Raw genomic sequence first — 23,121 nt, 5'->3', positions numbered from 1 at the left:
CCTGTATAAACATGTACACAAAACATGGACTCGATTCTGCAGCAGCTTTTAAAAGAATTGCTGACAGAAGCTTTCATTTTCTTGCTCTTATTTTTATAAAAATATATTAATGTATATCAAACTTTCTAATGCGAGGAGAGAGTCAATATACACCAGGTACTATAAAACTGAATATTTATAAATAAAACTTGAAACCTAAATTTAATAATACGTAACTCTACCAGAATATATATTTAACTCCAGCTTCTATTTTCCCCTCAAAAGTGTAGTTTCTCGATTGGTATCATTGTACAGTGCCTGAAAGAAAAAAAAAAAAAGATTTCATTACACTTTTATTTTTTCACAAAGCCTTTAGTACAAAAATGATAATCTACTGCACTAAGAAAAAAAAAGATACAAACAAAAAAGTAAGAGATGACACTGTCAACAAAAAACTACATTTTAACCCCCTTAAGATGTATGATTTTATATATTTGTAAATGACATAAAGTTCTAAGACTGTCTGTTTCAAAGTGGTAATTATGAAAAGTAAATTCAATCTATACACAGTTCATGCTGTTTGCTGGAGTAAAAAAAAATGACCAAGAGAAAGTAATGGAGTCCAGTTAGTGCAGCGTGACTCTGTGTGTGTGTGTGTGAGTGTTTACTGGTGTAGGCCGTGGTCAAAACCTTCATAATGTAGAGGGATGAAATGCAAACTTCATTGTTTAATTGAAGGAAAAGTATACAATGGTGGTGTCTGCAAAAGGAATCGTGCTACATCACAAATATACACATAGGAATATGAGCCCTTTCTGGTTCCACAAAGAATCATCCACATAAAAAAACAGCAATCTACAAAGAGTATTTTGTTTTGATCAATAACAGGCTGCATAAATAGCCATGAATATATAACAGATTTGTAAAATACCAAACAGGCTTCTGTTTTTAAAAGGACTCTTGAATGCATCCTTTAACACAAGCTAAGTTCAGATTTTCTAGATGTGTCAGTACCTGGCGGTGTAGCCTAATATATATTAAAGATTTCTGTTTTGTCCACATATTAGCCAAAAGAGCAAATTTCATATGAAGAGAACCATTCTAAAGTGTAGATAGATAGATAGATAGATATAAAAGGCACCATATGATAGATAGATGAAAAGGCACCGTATGATTGATAGATAGATAGATAGATAGATAGATAGATAGATAGATAGATAGATAGATAGATAGATAGATGAAAAGGCACCATATGATAGATAGATGAAAAGGCACCATATGATAGATAGATGAAAAGGCACCATATGATAGATAGATAGATAGATAGATAGATAGATAGATAGATAGATAGATAGATAGATAGATAGATAGATAGATAGATGAAAAGGCACCATATGATAGATAGATGAAAAGGCACCATATGATAGATAGATAGATAGATAGATAGATAGATAGATAGATAGATAGATAGATAGATAGATGAAAAGGCACCATATGATAGATAGATGAAAAGGCACCATATGATAGATAGATAGATAGATAGATAGATAGATAGATAGATAGATAGATGTGTTTAAGTATTCATATTCTTATATAAGGATCTGTATATGTGCATGTACTGTATTTGTCTTTCCAGTTCCACTATATTACCTTCAACTCTACCTATAGCCTGTGTTGACTTGTCGAATTGCAATAATCTATATTGTTAGGCAGAGAACATGCTCATAATATCCATGAAAATAACTGTGTATCATATTAGTGGTGGTTGTTGTAGAAGTTGTTGTATTGTGACATGCACAGAGCACAGTGAAATTGTTACTTGTAAGTCAGACTATCATACAACATGCCACTTTCAGTATCAGTTGTTATAATATAAAAAATGGGCTCAATTAATCCAGAGCTCAACATGCAGAAAAACCTTTGCTAACTTATATTTTCTGTAATGTTATTGTGTTATTCATACTGTATTTGAAGATAGTCAGTTACATGTATGTCACTACATGCTTTCAGTTTATGCAGTACATTGATTATCAACATTTTTAAGTACAACATTTGTTCTTAGTAGACAAAATTTGCATTGGTTGCAGTGTATTAACTTTTGCACTTCTTGTTAGTTGAAATGTAAGTGTGATTTGTGAAAAATTGTAGTGAAAGGAGTCAACCTTATCTGTTAATTTTCCACAGTTTTTGCAAGGAACTTTAAATTAGTCAAGTGATCAGTTAGTAAAAATGGTTTAATTAGGTGCATGTTTTTAGCTATTTGTGGGGAAAATGCTTTGCATTAAGTGAAACGAAGAGTAGCAGGATTATGTGCGTAAAGTGTTCTCTAGTTACACTCTTGAAGTTCCCCCACCTATGGAGAGAACATGAATCCATAAATCAAACTTGAATATTGTAAGCAGTGTTAATAAAATGATTTTATTCTGAATAGCAGGTAATACATATTAGATTTCATTCTTTGTGTAAAAGCAAGCATTGTAAAAATAATTTTCTGTTTCCGTAACAGAAAGCAATTTAAATATTACTTGAAGAGCTTCATTATCCATGCCACACATCCCACAGTATTGCGTGACACAGCAGAAGATGCTTATTTTGTCCTGAATGGTAATAAATATTCTTGTAAATCGTTTAATAAATTACATTATTTTATGAACAATAATGTTTCCTCAATTAAGTTTAATAAATGTCTCAAAGCCTGACACAAAGACAAGAAAACACAACATGTCCATCTCAGTATCCAGCACAGTAAGAAAATCTCTGTAAAAGCTCATTTTTACTGACCTAATTAGCAGATATTATCATCGCAGCCAGTCTTGTAAACATGAAGAGGACTATGAATTAAGCACACAGGGCACTTGTTGTGCAGTATTAACTGAACATGACTGCAATAAAACTGTTGCACTGGTGTCGATTATTAAGGCCATGGGAATTTCAGATTAAATCAAAGGATCACAGCTTCAAAAAGAGCAATGAATTAAGACTTTTTGCTGGGATTTGTAAAATAATGTTGCCAGCTTTAAAGCAAGCATTTCATTTAGCTGCTAAGGAAGAACATATTTTTCTTTGTTCCCTTGAGTTTAAAAAAATTAAAATTCAACTCCCTCTACGTTTGATCTGTTAAAAAAGTGTTCAAATGTATTTCTTCAAGGCTTTACTGAGATCACTGGTCATCCACAATGTCAACAGAAACGTACAGCTTTCTGGCTGTCAAGCTCGGCCTCGATGAGAAGCATGCCTTTTGTGGCGTATTGAACAGGCGGGGGGAAAAAATGTTAGATTAGCACATAAAGCAGCTACTAATTTATCCTAAAACTTCCTTCTACAGTTTAGAAAGTGCTGATCTGGTAAGTAGAGCTTACAATAGCTGACATCTGAGCAGATCAACATTTTAGAAAAGACTCAGGTTAGGAAACGGTAGAAATGAACTCCTGAAATGGTTGCTTGTATAAAAGTAAATACACTGCTTTAGCTGCTTTGTTCCTATCTTTCTTTGAAACATTTATCCTTTTTGTTAATATTATTCTAAATGTTATTATGCAATTCTTTGGAATGCTTATTCCTGTCACCTTCAAAGTGAGCTTGTAATGTTTCCTGTGTAGAAACTTATTCTTGTAGTCATCAGCATTTATGTTTCCTTGTTTTTAATTATGTATTTTGCCTCTGCTGTCTCCACCAGGAGGTTTCTGTAAACAAGACGAGGCATCTCAACGACTTATGTTTCCTGGTAAACCATTTTATTTTTACATTTCTTTCACATTTTCACCGCCAAACCTGCACTACTGCATTTTTATTTAAATGTGCACTGTCATTTTCAAGAAAGTTACATACCAGTAGTGTTTATACAGTAGATATTAGACAGAAATGGTGATACTGCATACTTTATGAAATTAATGATGAAGACAGTAAATAATATGTTTACCAAAAGGGAAAGGAAAAGTTAACTGTACTGTATGTGATCACTATGAATTATTTAAAATTTTCTCACTGAAAATTAAGTTACTATGTCTGTCAGTTAGTGCTTATTAAATGAAGCCTTATATGACATATATATACCTGTACTGTATATACATTTCAAATGCCTTACTTTAAAATATATAGATTGAAAAAATATAGATTATTTAAAATATATTTTTTATTCATGCTATTTCTTAAGCGAGACAACTATAACAGGCTATTATTAATGAATAACAGGGAGCATATTAAACAGCAGCAGCAAGCTGCAGATTATCATAATAATGGCACAGTTTTAGAAAATGTGTTTGCTGCACTTGCAACTTATACTTTTAAAAATTCCTTTAGAACCCAATACACTAGAAATACTACAGTATATTCGATGATCAGACATTGTGCACCTCTCAGTAATGATTACATTTGATTTAAATCAGGGTTCTTCATAAAATGTAAGGGCAATACTTTAAAGCAATTAAATCTAAGTCTTATTAAAGACTTGTTAATCTCCATTGCATTATTAATGCAGGGATTGCTAACATTAAACTATATAATACATGTTTTCAGCTTCAAAATTTTTTTTATTCATTTAATTTTAACGCACACAGAATAATTCTTTAAACTGTATTGTTATAGACAGTGTATGGTATTTTTTGTTCAGAGTATTCCTTAATTCAGAAATGATCTCTGGTGTTCTGTGGTATTATTTCCATGAGATTGCACTAGCAGGTTAAACATAATGAGGTGATGTTTGCTGGAGTACAGCCCAGTTCTCTCTAGAACATGGGCACCATTGTCACTGAAAGACAATTTAAGGTCAAACACGTCTTTATCACAATAGGCTGCTTATCTACCGGTGTGGACACCCAGTCTTTCAGGTTTATGACATTAATTTACAAAACTGAATAGACATTTTATATTGCATTTCTTTTTTTTTATAATATCTATATTTGCATGCATGAAGAAATGTTATTAATGTAGTTTGTAATGCAGTGTTGTTGTTGTCTTTTTTTTTCTCCTGAAACCATTTGTAACTGATAAATGTATTTTTTGTTGTCACAACAAATCGAGTTGGGGGTTTGCCTGAATCAACCATGAAGAAAATGGGGGATGGTGAAGTATTATGTGAATGTAAATTGTAAAGGTTAGAAAGGTCAGAGGATAAGCATAATGCTGCTCCTGCAAGATTTCAGTGAATACGTCAACATTTAAGAAGTATAAGGAAGGTCTAGTGCAGCATGATCGGCTCACAGTCAGTGTAAGTAAATATAGTAGGATGAATACAAAAATAATATTTAGGTACGCTAGTCACTTTAGGAAAATATTTAGGAAAATATGAAAGAAAGAAAGAAAGAAAGAAAGAAAGAGGAGCATGCCAATATTTTCTCAAAACCTCACATTTTTATTTCCTAACAAGTCCGATTACTGTGCATTTTGGAGCAGTACAGTATTTGCTTTCAGGATAAGGGGGAGTGCAGAAAAACTAAAAAGATAGATAGATAGATAGATAGATAGATAGATAGATAGATAGATAGATAGATAGATGTGAAACGCTCTGTACAATAGATAGATAGTGAGTTGCAGAGTACTTTATTGTTGCTGTGTGCTATGTTTAACTGTACTGTGCATTGGTGGTGGGAAATGCTTGCCTGAGGAAGAATTTCCCACAATAAACACCCTTTTTGTCTTTTAACTTATGTCCAAGCCTGTGTGTTGGGTGTCTGGGGAGCTGGAGTGCCAATAGTTGTCCAATATGCCACTTTAGAACCATTGAAAAGTGTAGATTGATAGATAAGATAGATAGAATTATGTTCAAGTATTATTAACAATTATACACATACAGATTAGTCATATTCTTATGCTAAAATATTCTTCTATATATTTTACATATTCACAATAAGTATTACTTCAGGAAATAAGTTAAAGGCAAACTCAGCAAACTGAAAGTATTGTTTTAGTTTAGTTAATTGTGCTTCATTTTGCAGTCCTTCTTAAAAGACAACTTGTGCTTACCCATACAGTTCTAATGATCTTTTAAACATTTAAATATTGTCTTTGTAAAACACCACTATTTATTTTTATAATTGTTTTTCTGCATTTTTTTTTTGCCATCTAAATCAATGTTATTTGCATTTATAGTAAACACACTGGTCTTAAAGGGTGTTTTTTTACTCTTTGCTTTGCATTTCCTCTTTTTTATTATTCTTTGATTTTTATTTAAAGCAATTTACTGCCCTAGAATAAGTTTTAGTAATTGCAATAATTATGAGAGGTGTAACGCAGGCCAACATTTTATGGTTAAATCCACATTTTATTAATGTTTTTTAAACAATTAACTACTGTTGGTGATTTTTTGAATGGTTCCTCTGAAGGTTATTGCATGGCTTGGTTAATCTCATTTTAGCTCCTTTCCAGTGTATTTATTTAACTCTCTATTGATAACCATGGTATTGAAAGGGTTTTAAGGAGTTGCCCTTTGCAGAAGTGTTTTTTGAATACAGGGAGTTGCACAGAAGTTGTACAGCTGTGGTTAGGGGACCATTTCAGTGTAGGGTAGAAAATGCCGTTCAAAAATGTTATGGGGTGCATGACACTATGTCTGTGGTGTGCAACAAGGATGCAATATGGTTTATCACCCTCATCTAAGGACATGCAATCTCAGGCTCATGACAGATAAAGATGGCTTTTAAATGTGAGGAATGCACATCAGACAATGAAAGTGAAACTTCAGGAGAGAATATGGATGGACAGATACCAGATGAGAAGATGTCGCTGTCCATGTGTGCGTAATAGCGATGGAGCTCCTTTACCATCTCCTGTCTGTCATTTCCAAGGAGCAGGATGAGGTCTTGGATCTCTCTTTGCTTGTTCTTCTTGATGTTGTAGAAGACTTAAGTGGCACTCAGAGATGAATGCAGAGCAGTGACAATATCCTATGTTATGCCAGCAGAGAAGCACTACAGTAGGTGCGTATTGGTTTTATATTGTGTTTTTACAATTCCTTTTCTATCCTACATTGCATATGTTTAGTATGCAGGCAGTGTTTTATTTATTTGTCAGTGTGAATAAGTAATGCTTCTTTTCCCTAGTTGCAGAGATCATGGAAAAAAGGCTTCATAAATACTGTAAGAGCATAAGAGCATCACACACATTATACAGTATATGAAGTACAGTATAGCTGTTAAGTTGTAGTGCATATTATACCGTGTATTAATAAGCACCTTGGCACTAGCACCTCAGCTTTACACATAAAGATTTCTATGCTGTATGCATATTGTTAGTTTTATACTACTAGTCAAATGTCATTAATTTACACTTTTCAGAAAAGAAAGATAAACCTTGGAATGGATTCTCTTATGTGTTTGATGTGAAGCCAGAGAAACCTATGGTATTGATCATATTGATTCCACCTTTCTGTTTAAAGAGACCACAGAATTAAAGACCCACATTTATGAGAGCTTGACTTCATTTTTTCTATGAATATGCTCCTTAAATATGGTTATTTGATTTAGTACTATGTGGTAATGTAATATAAGCCCTGCTCAGTTTAACATAAACATACAATTCTTACTGAACCAAGTATTAGTTATTGTAATAGATTATTCTTACATATACCTTCTATATACGCCAATTGGCCAATTTAGGGCAATGGGATATTATATTATATTATATTATATTATATTATATTATATTATATTATATTATATTATATTATATTATATTATAAACCAATTTGTACATCCTCTTTTCCAGTTTAAGATCACAGGGAGTTGGAACCAAGTTGGTCAGCTTTGAGCACAAAGAAGGAACCAGCAATAGATGGGATGCAAGTTTATTGCAGGGCACACTCACATAAAAACCCACACTTACTCTTTCTTAACAATTTAAAATCACCAACTAACCTATAATATATTATATTATCTATCTGACTATTTAGCCATTTCCTAAACCCGAATATCCTGAGTAGGGTCACTAGGGAAACTGGACCTATCGCAGCAAATATCAGGTGCAAGGCAAGAACAACCCCATTGACAGCATGACATTCCATCACAGGGTGATATTATATTATATTATATTATATTATATTATATTATATTATATTATATTATATTATATTATATTATATTATATTATTTTCTAACCCACATATTCCAGACCAGGGTCTCAGGGGGTCCTGGAGCCTATCCCAGCAAGCACAGAGTGCAATGCAGAAATAAACCCTGGACAAAGGGCCAGTCCATCACAGGGCAAACACACTCACACCTACAAACCAAACACACACTATGGCTAATTTACCTAACTTGCATATCTTTGTACTGTGATAGAAAACAGGAGTACCCAGAACATGCAAACTCCATGCAAGGAGGACCTGGGGCATGAACACTACTCTTCAAGAGAGCAGCCCTACCACTGAGCCACCGTATATTATATTATATTATATTATATTATATTATATTATATTATATTATATTATATTATATTATATTATATTATATTATCCAATGCATGTTTTACAGAACCTGGACTTATTTCCATATTCACTCCCCCATAAAGGACGAGTTTAGTGCTACCAGTCAAACTAACCAGCTTTTTTGGATGTTTAAAGAAAACTGAGCACCCAGATGAAACCCACAGTGAACAGGCCAGGAAGTGAACCCAGGACTCTGGGGTTCTGTTTCACCAAGCTACTCATATTATATTATACATGTCCTCTGCGATGGCCTGGCACTTCTTCCAGGGATAGACCCCCAGTGCTGCCACAATAGATTCCAGTTCTAACAACCCAGTAATGTAAGGAATAGGTTCAGAAAATATTCACTTCTCAATGCTGATATTTTGAGCTGAAAATTTCATCTTTTTATTTATTGCAAACTTTAGGCGCCTATTTCACCAGTTTATGACAACAGATTTTTTCTGATTGTAGCCTGCATTGTGTCTGTTTTTAGCAATGAATCATAGATGAGACTCTTCTCCTAGGGGATTTTCAAAAAGAAATTACACATACTGTAGCTTTATTAATTTTTGGTATTAATACCAACAGCAAAACCACTCTCAGGATTCAAGACTCTGAAAAGCAACCAAGCAAGCTGGATGGATTCTGCGTTGCCAGAAAAATCTATACCTACTAGAGCTCATGTAAATGAGATTTGCAGGCTTCGAGCTGGTGGCCAGACTGTTGATTTTTGACAAGATTCAGCTCATGAAAGCTGAGGCATCCTTTTGCATGTAGTGACAAAGCATTAGAGCAGATTCTGCTCCATTTAGAATAACAAAGCTCAGTAATAAGTAATAAATAATTAAAGAAACTCACTTTGCACCACAACTCTCTCAACATCCCCTACCCCCTCTTTCCTTAAGCAAATGTGCTTTTACTATAAAATGCAGCCATCCACAGACAGGGTAGGCTGGTGTATGTGTTACATATTTTAAAAGATTACTAAGTGTGACGAATTAATAATCAAAGCACAGATGTACAGTAAATACCATCATGTGAACAGTAGAGTATGTGTCTCGGAAATTAGTTATCAGTTGGCAATGCAAATTCTTTATGGAAAGACAGAGCGAGCAGACCATCTCTGTACAGTATATAATTTAAAATTGATTAAGAAAAAATTGAGATAAGATCTTATACTGTATGGCTCAAAGGAAATTAGACATGAAACGTTGTCAGGCTGTACACATACTGACACACTAAACTTGATTGGTATAGTTTGGTTGTTTGCTAAGCAACATGAATCCAATAATGCTGCACTGCATTACATACATGTTGAATATGCCATGTATGTCAGCTGCTCTTCAGAATATATTTGACAGTTTCACCTCACAGTTTGTGAATCCCTGGGTGAAATCAAAACACATACAAAATTAGCCATGTATGAGCAAGAGTGAATCTGGGAGTGCTCTAAAATTGACTGGAACCATGATTAAGGCTGTTTCCTGTGCTTCCAAGATAAGTACTGGCTCCCAGTAATCTTTAACTGGGTTTGAAAATGGATGTGGAATAGTTTATAAACATGGTTGACAAATACTACATGTTCTAAGGTCTGTTTAGCAGTTAAAACATTTTCACATCTCATTGCAAGTGGCATCATATCAAGATAAATGAGAATTTAACTGGCTTATTCTCCTGCCAGTCTTCACAAAAAATAAATTATAAGAGCATCTGAAGCAACTGGAACCCTCTGTACAAGCCAAATGGTGTTAAATATATAATGTGGGAGGACTATGTGGATACCTTAATCAGTGGCTTATACATTTTTTGAAGGGCACAAACATAATATGGCTGTAACTCTGTACACTTATGTTGCAACAACAGCCAGTGGTTTTCATTGCTGCCAGTCTTCTGGAGTGTGCCATTATACATATATTAAACCATACAAATTATACTATCCATTCACTGAATTGCATACCTACTTGTGGTCTATCTGAAGTTTGTAAGGGTTTTCTAGGATTTTTGGCAGTTTTTTGTCCACATTTCAAAGAGATGGATGTTGAGTTAACTGGAAAATTTAAATAGCTCCTGTGGGGTGTTTGTGTGTGTGTGTGTGTAGAAAGGACCCTGCAATGGGCATGTTTATTGTCTAAGGGCAGTTCTTTCCAAGCAACCAATTGTGCAGGGGTATTTACTGACCATCTGTAATCTTGAATTAGATTAAGAGAGTTACAGTTTTAGAAGGTTATGCAAGCTTTCTTCAAATTATTTCCCCCAGGTCAGGTCAGGTTTGGGGAGAAAGCACTGGTACAACGCATTGCCACACCCACCACACGACGAAACAGCTCGGGATCCTGGTTGGCAACCTCCCAGGCAGAGACGCGGTCCAGTCCCACCCTCCAGAAATTACCATCTATCTGCCGCAGCCAGGTGTTAAGTGGGCATCCCCTTGGAGGACCCTGCGAGCTGGATCACTCTTGGGGAATCGCACCACATGGCCGTAGTGCCGTAACTGACGTTCCCTCACAATACAGGTAATGTGCCTCATTCATGACTCTGTGAGCAACCACTCATTCGACACAAAGTCAAACCAGCAGTACCCAAGAATTCTCCAAAGAGATACAATATTGAAGGGATACTTTCCCCCAGGGACAAAACCTAAATAAATAAATAATAATTACCATTGAGAAGCCAGTTTGTTGAATGCATCCTGATGCTAATGGTTTCTTGTGGTCATCACAGCACGAGTGCACATCTCTAATCAGAACAGCATGGAGGTGTAGTTGTTAGCACTGCTGTCTCACTGCTCTAACACCCACAGCTTCATTCCTAGACATTGCTCTGTTTATGTGGTGTTTGAACATTCTCCTCACATTCACATGGATTTCTCTTGTTACTCTTGCAGTTGTGCATGCTAGGTTGACTGGCCATTGTGAGTTTTTTTCACTATTGTAACATTTTACTGATAATTTTTATGAGCAAAGCTATCTTCTTTATGGTAACCAATGTGATTTCTGTTGCATACTTTGTAATGATCCTTATGCAATTTAAAAGGATGGAGTACAGTATTCGGTGTTCAAGTTATGGACAAAAAAAAAAACACTTTCGATTACATTAGGAGTCAGAGAAAAAAAGTTTTAGCTAGTGTTTCAGACCTTTCGAATTGTGTTTATTGAGTTTAATATTTGCTTTGTGTTTTTATTTGTTTCTCCAGTCTAGCTGCTTTCGGGTTATGACTGTTGGGCCATTTTTCATGACTTCCCAATCACTCCTTTTCTCTGTTCACCTGGTCTACTTCTCTATAGCCATTCTGCTTCAGCCACGTTAATGAAAATGCTTACTAGTGCATTAGTTCAGTGTTTAAGTGTTATACTTTCTAAAAGCACTTTTCAGGTAGACATCTACAGTCAGGCATTTCAATGCTGTGATGTATACTGTCTTGGACATTTGATTGTGACGCCATCATCTCTTTATTGTGAAAATGTTGCTCAGGGATAAGCTTTGAACTGAGCCTACATTTGGTGTTCATTTTTGTTTTGTGGAATGCCTTTCATGTTTCGTATTAGGTTTGATTTTGCTTGACTTTTCACTTTGTTCCTGAATTGTGTTTTTGGTTATCACTTTGCCTTTTTGATCTTTCCCAAGCTTGAATTAAACTGCAAAATATTATGCAGCTCTATTATTGTGATCCTATCCTTCAGCATAATTCCAGCAGGCCATTTACTAAGAAGGGCCTAGTTCAAAAGTAACATTCGGCATATCACTTAACAGGACATATTTGGGTGTAAGCAAGTTATGAGCTAACATTATTTCTAAGTTATTTCTAACATACTGTAATAGCAAGCAAGGTTTAGCACTCAGTACACATTATTTTAAAGAGTTTGTTTTTCACTTTTGAGAGTACAAGAACAGCAAAGTCAAAAATAAGAACATTGTTCAGAAATCTGATTAAATAGTATTTACATTTACCTCAATATCTTGTCCAATTGTTCCTTGAAGAATGGTAGGGTATTCGCAACAAAAGACAGGATTATCCCCACTGCCTGTTTTGAACTATTTGTCTCAGATGTGCATATCATTATTGACCTTCTCCATTTACGTTGGTAATGCCTTTAAGAATTCTAAATACTCAGATCAAGTTTCCACAAAATCTTTATTACCAAAGGCTGAGGAAAATTAGTTCCCTTAAACTCATTAGTCTGAAGAGCATTCAGTTATCATGGCAGACACTCAGTTTGAAGACATGGCTGTTGTTTTGCAAGTGAAGCTTGGTAGCATCAAAAATGTCTTTGCTGGAAAGTATAATAAAACAGATTTATTAATCGAGAATATTGTAATTTCAGTAAATGTGTATAAAATTAAATAACAATTGTTGGAATAGTGATACTTTAGCTATTTCTACATTTAACCTTTTTCAAAGTTAGTAAAAAGAAGTTAGAAGTAGTTAGTAGTAGTAGTAGTTTTAGTTAGTAGTAAGAAGTATGGTAGCCTCTAATTTTGCAAAACTTTGGTGCTGAGAGGTTCAGCACGACTACAAACCACAAAAAACCCTAACCACCCCTTTCAATCCTCATTAACCTCAGATGTTTGTATTGTAGAAGGTTTCCAGAAAGTTGGTCCAATCCAAAGAATTAAACCAAAGATACTGAACTTTCCAACCCCACTGTAAAAAAAATGAAATGCTATCTAGTCTGCCAAGCTTCAAATTAGGACAACGCCAGCTCTCAGGTCTACAGAAGGCAAAGTTTGATTACTAGGCATGGAATAAGTCACTATGGGTGTTATGAGCGAAATCAATTTCAGTTACGATATAAATGTTAATATTTATAATCATCATGCTAATTCTGGTGCTCCAGAAATCACCTTTAAGTTTGAGATCATTGCTGCTCCAATGCAACCAAAAAAAACAGATCTTAAAAGAATTAAAAAGTTAAAATACAAAGGAATTACCAAGAGTATTTGCATTTTTTTCCACCAGGTTATAGTGCAAGAGTAAGTTCAATAATTTAAAACTACACAATTAAAATTGGCTTAATGTATTGGCCTACTGTGCTGTACAACACAGTATATATATATATGTATATACATATAGAAATATCAGAGCTGGGCAAGTTAACGTTATTATCGCGTTAATGCATTAATTAATTAACACTGACGATTATTTTATCGCATGTTAACGCAGTTTTTGTTATTATTATTATTTTGAAAGCCTCTGTCTCTCTAGCGATCGTTAGAGATCAGTGATCTTTTTGTTGCAGCACTTTTCGATACGCTTTTGCTAGAAGGAAAGTTAGCTTTGTTGATTTGACCTCGATTCCCTACTCATGCATGAGAAGCGAAGAGCAAACAGCTTCTATAATGGCATGTGGAGACGAGACACCAAAGTGAATGCTCAAAGCAAAATAATCAGTGGATGACTTTTTCTGTATTATTGCTGAATTGGACTCTGATTTTGATGCAAGTAATCTAGAGATGTAGATCGAAAATGAAAGTGAGGTACCGGCATCAGCTGATCGTGGTGCTGAAAACGTTTGTGTATCTGATGCACCTATGGCAACATTCGCCTGGGGCGACAGACACTTAACGATGGCAGGAGGTACAAATCATATTGCATCTCACTGCAACTGGCACCCCCGCGCACCTGTCTCACAAAGACAGCCGAACAGCCAGCCCACTGTGCATTCCTGCTGGCAGCAACTGACATTTTATGTTGATTTATGTGTGAAACCATTGCTTTGTGCGCTTTTTAGAAAACTGAGTTTTTTGGAAAAAGTATTAGCTCTCAAAGAGTTACTACTGAACATTGACTGTTTATGCTGCTTCCCGATAAAAGAAAATGTTTCTGCTGGTATCTGTTCAGATAAAAAAAGAAAACAGATTTAGAGACGTATCTTGCTGTTGCTTGGAAGGTGCCAGTTATAATGTTGTGATCGTGGCTCCAGACTGTGAGGGTAACTTGTTTTTCTGTAACAAACAAGATAAAACGTTAATGCCCTGGCAGTGGCAAATAGCTTTGGTTTTATATTTGATTTGATTACATGATATATATATATACTGTACATATATATGGTTTAGAATTCTAGCTATCTTTTTAACTGATAAAGTAGATTAGACTTTCTAAACTTCCTGAATGCTATTAACTGTCATTTCTTTGATGATGTAATTGCTTCACCATTTTGTGTCTTTGTTTTTCTAAAAGCATCACTATTTTGTGTAGCTGCTGTCATGGCCGCCACCATTTTTAGTGTCTAGTGTTCATAATCCTGTGCTGTTTTCTAAATGCTTGCTGGATATGTCATGTGACCCATGACATCATAGTAGCCATGGTGTATGAGATGGTGTATGAACAAGCACCCAAAATTTGTAAAAACACAGTGAAGGCTTTGTGAGAGACTAGTGTTCACACAAATTAAAAACTATTTGGGGGAAAAAGTTCTGATTAAGAGTCAATCATAAATGACTTAATAATAATAATCGTATAAGAAATTTAGACAACCCTTTTGCTAGACCACTAAAAGAAAACATTTGTTCACCTCTATCACTTGTAAAATTAATATTTAGTTCAACTGGAAATATACTGTATTTTGTCCATTTCTAAGAATACAGGGAATAGCTATTTGGATGTTAAACATACATATGAACTCAATTTTTCTTATTTTGCAGTTTTTACGTTACTGAAAAACCCCATAGATATGGAAACCACAGATACTAAAACATTGATCCTAAATGGGGTTAGGTTCCGGTAAGGGGGGTAGACAGGGTTGGGCAGACACACTGACTCTCCACTCTCTCCCCTCAAAAGCTCGGTAATTGTCCTTATGCAAGTTCATCTATGGAAACTTTGCCACGACTTTCACTTCCTCTGTAGTCAAGTTCAATATCTTCTAGGTGCTCCACGAGGAGCTGTGATCAACCGCAGCAGTTGATCCAAGGACCTCACTAAACCATCCAGTTGGTAGTAGCAACAAGCAGCAACAAGCAGCAACTACAAAGGGGAGAGACTTAATCAGTGAGAGTTTATGGCCTGCACTTACTGGGAATTTCTTATTCCAGGAGAATAATTGCAAGCCTTGTTCTCATCACGATGGGATCTAACAGCTTACCGACGCCTTTCAGCACCAGACAGACACACATTGATCAATTCAGTGCTTGAAGGCCCGGATATCTAAGGGCATCAGACCTGTTATTGCTCAATCTCATGTTTCGCTGCTATGTGATAGGCCTGTTAGAATTTTTTCTTCTGTGAACAGCAGGAGTAGACCACGGGTGTCACGAAATGAGTTACACTTTTGTAACAGTGGATAAGCAAATGCACAAGATGGGAATATACGAATAGCGAAGATTTACAGTGAAAGAAAAAAGGCTTATAGTTTTGTAAGAAATAGTCATCTTTAAGGAATTCTTAGTTTTAACTCTTTGCCTGTTAGTGGACAGGCGTCCCAAAAGGTAGGCAGTGGAAACAGAAGTTGGGTAGATTAAAATAAAAAGTGTGTTGCTTAAGATTACATTTTAGAATTACAGAAATATATACCATTACTAACTGATAAACCTGAAGGGATTAAATAAACCCTACTGATATAAGGACCCTTGAGCCAGTCTGGGTCTTAAAAGTACGATGTGCGCACATTATATAACGTCTGAACAGAACCTATAACTGAGCAGATTCTATTTCACATTTCTTGAAACAATTCTTATTCTCAGATGATCAAGCAGTTGGTTTTTATTCCAGTCCCACGTAATCAGAGATAAGTCTTCTCAGTAGGATACATCTTGGATTTTTGTGTATATAACGACAGCAACAAAAACAACAGCATTCTCAACACCAAACCCTCAGGGAAAATTCTGATTGAACTAACAGCATATCTTTTGTGAGCAAGTGTACGCAGGCAGTAAATTTATAGGGAAAGTGGTATGACCTTGTAGCCTAGCCATTGGGCCCAAAAGGCTTCAAGTTAAACTCCTGGCAATGGCTTGTTTTTCATTCTGAGTAAATCAACCTGTAAGCGCTCAAACCTTAGAAAAAAAAAAGTCTAAAAATCATAGGACCAACTTCCCTAAGACATGTGTTCATATGACATCTCCTGCAGATGGAGATCCAGCTACACTATGAGAGCTCAGGCACTTTTGGGAGATTACTATGTGCATGGCCTGCACAATGAAATATTCAACAATCAAAAAGAATGCAAAATGAACATCAAACAATAAATACAAAATAACAATAATGTATCACATTAAGTCTGCTGGTAGTAGAATAGGTATGGCACGCTCGATAAACTAGCATCTGAAAAGGTCTTGGTAATAATTGTGTTTAACTGCAAACAAAAAAAAGCCTGTGAGCTCATTAACTAATCCTCAAATTCTGCAAGTCTTTGTAACCAATCTGTTACCTCTCACATCAAGTTCAAAGTCCCTTGATGAACTGTCTGAGTGCAGCAGCATTACTCGCTTATGCATCCCTCCATTTACACAAATCATGCAGATGAAACAGCAAGCCTGTTATTTTGAAATATGTCTGTTTGAGGGCTGTCAGCAGTGTACCTAGGTGCTAATGGCTTGCCATCAGCGCTGTAAGACACAGTAGTTTTTCACCTTCATTGGACTCTGGCTCACTGTAACCTGACGTATACGTCAAAACTGTTTGGCTAATGGTCGGGTATCAACTAAATCATCACAGTAATTGTTTGTATGTTGGCCGATGTATAACATTATGAATGTAGTAATACAATCTAAAAAAATGTTGTGCATTTCTTTAACCGAATAACACAGATAACTTTAACATGTTGCATTATTATATCTTTTTTTAAATGTGTAAAGTATAAAGAGAAGTGTAGCATTTATTTCACTACTTAGAAGTTCATCTCATGAGGTGGAGTAATAATGCAAACCTCCCTGTTTTCTGGTTTTCTTGAGTCACCATGTTTGCTGAGGTTCTTTCTTATGACTCGTTAATTGTCCAGATAAAAATAAATGTAAGTAATCCACTCAAAATAAAGAAGAGAAACAGCAATACAATGAACAAAATAAAAGGTTTATAAATGTCATTATGGTGCTGTTAGTGAAAAATAAAAGGCATGTGGAAAACAGAATTAGTGATTCATATAAAATACTTCAAGTATATTGTAGTACAGCTATAGAATCTTGGGTAGTGGAAAAGTAAATAGAAAAGATTTTGACTAAGGCCATGGCGTCAGTGGGCAGCTTTCAATTTTTTTTTTTAATTTAGAAGTTGAGGTCAAAAGCACAATTTGGTGCAAAGCCAATTTACGAATGAAACTCAATATCATCCCATTTTGCTTTGATGATTATTTCAGGCAGACAAATGCAATCAATGACTGTCTTCAACTGATCTTTCATTTTTTTGGGTTTGGCATTCTCCATGAACATCATGTTGGCACCACTGTTGTAATTTCTCTCTTTTTGTGCAGCTTATTTTATTTTTGAAGATCGTGGCAGAGGTTTGTCTAGCAGCATTGAACAACTGTTGAGCTGAAGTATTGTAAATAGATGCCATCATCATGTATTGAGGTTCAGTCCTGAATCAGATGCCAATTTTTGCTGGTAATGAAACACAGTATGTAAGGCCCTATACTAAGTTTTCGATTAAAAATGCAGACATTAGTCTCCATTTTCTTTTTTTCATCCACAGTTCCTTGGCGTTTTCAACTACTGAAAGAGGAGACTTTTGGAAACGCTCTCCAGAGCTGTATACTTTTGAAAGTACAGCCTCAGGATTGTGGTTGGGTGAAAACACAGACTATAGTCTCACTCTGATTTATTTGTACTTATTACGTGGCCCTTCCCTGATTGGATCCTGCTCATTGCAACATCTCATTCCTTGATTGGTCCCCCTTCATGGAAGAAAAACATATGCCAACATAATAGACATGGATAAGTTGCTTTCTGTGGCACCTGTTGTGCTACTTACTTATACATGTATATAACTAGATTGGATTTTGTACAGTGTGAATGCTGTATACATGTGCAAAAGGCAAATAATTTACTCATTGCTACAATTCTGCAATGAATCCTGTGCCCAGTAGCATTATCATCTCTTCAAAGATTGCTGGTTTCAGGTTAATATGTCTATGGGTTGCTACTAGAAGAGGTGTTGTTGAGGCCTGCAGGGGGCGCTTGTAGATGTTGGTCCCAAATCCCCAGTGCAGACACTGTGCTGTGTAAATGGTGTTGTCCTTCAAATTAGACGTAAAGCCAAGGTCCTGACTTGCTGTGGTCATAAAAGATCCCTGAGAATCCTTCATAAATAGTAGGGTGTATCCCAATGTCCTGGCTAAACTGCCCTGGCCCCCTAATCACACCCGTCTCTGATTGGTTACATCTCTCTCTCACCACTTCACCACCTAAATGCTAATGTGTGGTGCGCGTACAGGCACAAAAATGGCTGCCTTTGCCTCATCCAGATGGATACTATATATTGGTGGTGGTTGAAGTGGCTGCCTACTCTCTGATGCGTCACTCTGAGTAGTGAGAAAAGCACTATATAAATGTATTATTATTATTATTAATATTATTATTATGCTGCGCAAATGTGTTGGCAGATGACCACCGCATATGCTTATTCGGTTGTTTTAGTGTGGACAGAGATATTTTCATAGATGATGTGAAAATGCCTGTGTGAATGGAGATAACTTTCATTTAAAAACTGTTTTAAATGAAAATGTAGATGTGTGGACTTAGGCTGATTTTATGACGTCTTAGGTGTCTTATTTTACCATATGAGGCTCTTCCAAAACTCTTGATTCTTTTTTTTACTGAGAGCACCATCCTAATGTTTTGTGAACCAGAGCAGATCAGTTATTCTCAGAGCGTCAGTTTTTTCATTTGCAACATTTTATTCCTTTGACAGGAGCTGGTCATCTGTTGGGTCACATTGCATCTCATTGCCATTTGTATGCTGGGTAAGGAAAAACTCTAAGGGTTCATAATCTTTAAAAGCAGGTTATTAAAATAAAAAGTATAAAAGCTCCATTACTAGCAGTAGCTGGCTAATTAAGGAGCAATTAGATTGAAAATGTGGAGCAGCTTCTGCTCTCCAGCATCTGAGTTTGACACCCTTGTCCTAGCCCTTTTGCTATTTCATAGGCCAAAAGCTATTTAAATCTATTCTTAAACATAACTGGATTTCACGCTAGTGATGAAAAGCTTGAGAACTTTCATTAAATTGAGTGATCACTGCATAAAAATTGAAGGAAAGGCAGCATTTTAAGAGCAGCCTAAGTTTAACATGCTGCGTTCATTACCTTTGGGTGCACTAGAGATTAACAACTGGAATAGAGGACATTGTGTCCATCAAAACAGGGATTTCATGTTTGGTGTGATAAGTAAAATCTGCATATCTACACATTTAATTAAAGCAATAAAATATTATCTGCGGTTGGCTGGCACCCTGCCCAGGGTTTGTTTCCTGCCTTGTACCCTGTGCTGGCAAGGATTGGCTCCAGCAGACCCCCCTGTGACCTTGTAGTTAGGATATAGCGGGTTTTAGGATGTAGCGGGTTTGATAGTGGATGGATGGATGGAATAAAATATTAATTTTCACTGGCACCTGTCTAAACAAAAAGGTATTCACATAGTAATAGCAACTGTTAAAATTTTAAGAAAAATAGCAATGACTTGCGTCTGACAATACAAGGTTATAGTTGATTGCTATAAGTCTGCTAATTGTTTAGCCACATTAGTTTATAAAAATGTTGTGACAATAGTCTTAACCACAAAGATGCGCAGGCTGGACTGAATGGCAATCCTAAATCAATCCTGTGAGACGAGATACATAAGTGGGCCCCACGTGGACCAGCACCCCAGTGAGATTAGGCCAAGAGAAACCTTTATACATCTCCTATGCCTTGTACATGTGACAATACTACTACTTTATGTGGCAGTATGCTAGATATTTCAAATGTATCATTGACTATAGGTATGTGCATTTTATCATTTGAAAAGTATGCAATGTAACAGCACAATCTGGAGTTTTTATTATTACTTTATATTTGACTGTTGTCTTTGTTTAAATGCAGCCTACAATATCAGGACTAATCACAATTATGAATAATGACAGATTACATGATGTCCTTAAGGTCACAAGGTACGTCAGAAGCTGGAACAGAACCAGCAGCTTCCTAATTTGAAGCAACATGCCTTAAGCATTAGGCCACAATGCCTGCCCCTTTAAATACTTTTTTTTGCAGTGGCACATTTCAATCACGGCCATAAAATTACTAGGGAACAACTAATTTATCCAAACTAAAATTTTTAATCAGTTGATCAAATATTCCAATAACAATTCAATGAGCTCAAACTTGAGTGACAATATCTGCTCATAATATCATCCTGACTCTTACGTAGTGTAGGGGAGTTCAATCATTCAAAGACGACACTGCTTACACATATAAAGCCCCATCCACAGTTCATTTAAAAATGCAGATATCAGTCTCCATTTTAGCCTTTTGTCCATAGCACCCCAGTGTTCTTAAAGCCCCGTATACTTTTCAAAACGCTGATTCAGTGTTGCAGTGTGGATGGGCCAGAATAAAGACCTTTATTAACGATTTGCTCATGCTTATTATGTAGCTCTTTCCTGACTGGATCGTGCACATTACAATGTCTCATTCCCTGACTGGTCACATAAGAAAAACCATAAGCCACCATAGCGGACGCAGAGGAGTTGTTTCCTATGGCGCCTGTTGTGTTGCTTACCTGTGTTTTCTACAGTTTGAATGCTGCATACGGGTGCTAAAATTCTCTGATACAATTAATACCACGCTAGTAGGGTGAAGTTATCAACTACACCATTAGGTATCGCAGTTTTTTTGGCCAAAAATAATGTGTTTGGTGCAGTGCTGCTGCTAGGTTATTCTGAGCTGTAGGCCAAGCTTATTAGTGCACTAACCGACTGTTCGGTAGCTAACCTGTGCGGCTTGGTTTTTTTCCCCAACATGATATTTGCCCTGGGCGAATGGCTAATTCACCTTAATGGTGACGCCAGCCCTGGGTTGGTGCATTTGCTGATTGAAAGCGGCAAGAACCCTATTATTATTGCTGTCTTTTATCTCCATTTTCCTCCATGTTTTATCACTCTTTTCTAGAGTCTTTTTTATTCCTTCTTCCACTTTACTGGCTTAAACTAATTTTGTTTGCCTTTAAAATTCACACAGTGTCTCTGTCCATATTTATTTCTGTTTTGCTTATTTTATTCACTGTCTATAATATTCATGTAAGTAGTGTTCAGTATGATAACCCAGTATATGTGCAACAGCTAGTGAATATTTGCTATGTGAAGCTTTTAGCATATTGAAGAAAGACATTGTTAATTAGAGTCAACATTGTTTATAAATGTAAAAAACACATTCTTTTTTTTAGGATTATAACATAATATTGTCAAACTTACATAATCCGAATGAATACCAGCAGAATGTGGTGCAAGGTGGGAAACAATGCAGAATGTGGCATCTGTCTATCTCTTGTTTTTAGGGGAAGGAGGTTGGGGGCATTCACTGATAGCGTATTGTCGCACCCACCACACCACGAATCACCTGGATTGGAACCCGAGTGTAGTGGGTGGCACCTCAGCACCACAATCAGTATCCTAAACTCTGTCATTTCAACAGCAAGTACCCTGTACGAGAAGAAAAACTAAGCTGTTCTAAAGCATTTAATAAAGAGATGTGTTTTCAAAAGACTCTTAAACACAAGCACATTTGGTGCTGTTTGAATAGATAAAGGGAGATCATTCCACAATATTAATGAGATAAGTATACTGAAAAAGTATAAATGTGGCAAAAAATTAAGATGATGCTGCATTTGTAGATAGATAGATAGATAGATAGATAGATAGATAGATAGATAGATAGATAGATACTTTATTAATCCCAAGGGCAAATTCACATAATCCAGCAGCAGTATACTGATGCAAAAAAAACAATATTAAATTAAATAGTAATAAAAAATCATGTAAAATCAGACAATAACTTTGAGTAATGTGCATAGTGTGGGAGGAACGATCTCCTCAGTCTGTCAGTGTTCAGTGGATGCAGTGGATTCTTCATGTACAATCTAATAAAATTTAATACTTTAAAAATATTCATTGCTTAGTATTATGACTGCCGTTCATTTTATAACCAAAAACAGTTCAAAGTAGTCAAGTCAAGTGGCTGCATTGTCATTCCATCCATAGAGTACTGTTACATATAGTGGTACAAAATAACACGCCGCAGGGCCACAGCACAATATATATATATATATATATATATATATATATATATATATACGTGAATACAAGGGTCAGACAAGTAGAGAAGTGTTCTATACCATACAATAGTAGGTAAATATACAACAGGTAATGAATAGATAGTAATTAATAAATATATAATAACAACAACTACTGTGGTGGGCTGGCACCCTGCCCGGGGTTTGTTTCCTGCCTTGCGCCCTGTGTTGGCTGGGATTGGCTCCAGCAGACCCCCGTGACCCTGTAGTTTGGATATAGCAGGTTGGATAATGGATGGATGGATGGATAACAACAACTAAGCATAAAAACAACAGTAATAACAATCTACTCCATATAAATTCAATATTAGGGTCAGCTCTGAGGGCAGGGGGGCTGGAGAGTCCAGACTGCCAAGGAGTAGAAGCTGTTGCAGAATCTGGTAGAACTGGTTTTGATTTGGCTACAGTACCTTCTGCCAGATGGAAGTGCTACAAAGAGACTATTGGAGTGTTGGAGCGGCGCTAGTCAACACTGTAGGCTT

At 35.9% G+C, this 23,121-nt stretch overlaps 1 protein-coding gene across 2 annotated transcripts in view; it reads left to right on the top strand.

Annotated features, from left to right (window-relative positions):
• Nucleotides 1-23,121, top strand: part of onecut2 (one cut homeobox 2) — a 41,166-nt gene that overhangs the window by 7,552 nt on the left and 10,493 nt on the right. The window contains exon 2 of one of the 2 annotated variants that reach the window (XM_039750458.1): nucleotides 3,656-3,703. The exons of the other annotated variant lie outside the window; for it this stretch is intronic. Within the exon in view, the coding sequence (XP_039606392.1) occupies nucleotides 3,656-3,703 (48 nt within the window). The remainder of the gene's footprint in view (nucleotides 1-3,655; nucleotides 3,704-23,121) is intronic. 2 annotated transcript variants of the gene reach the window in all.

This window comes from Polypterus senegalus, chromosome 4 (genome assembly GCF_016835505.1).
Source record: "Polypterus senegalus isolate Bchr_013 chromosome 4, ASM1683550v1, whole genome shotgun sequence".
Taxonomy (NCBI): Eukaryota; Metazoa; Chordata; class Cladistia; order Polypteriformes; family Polypteridae; genus Polypterus; species Polypterus senegalus.
Note: the sequence above shows the minus strand (reverse complement) of the source record. Positions and strands in the feature narration are given on the sequence as shown.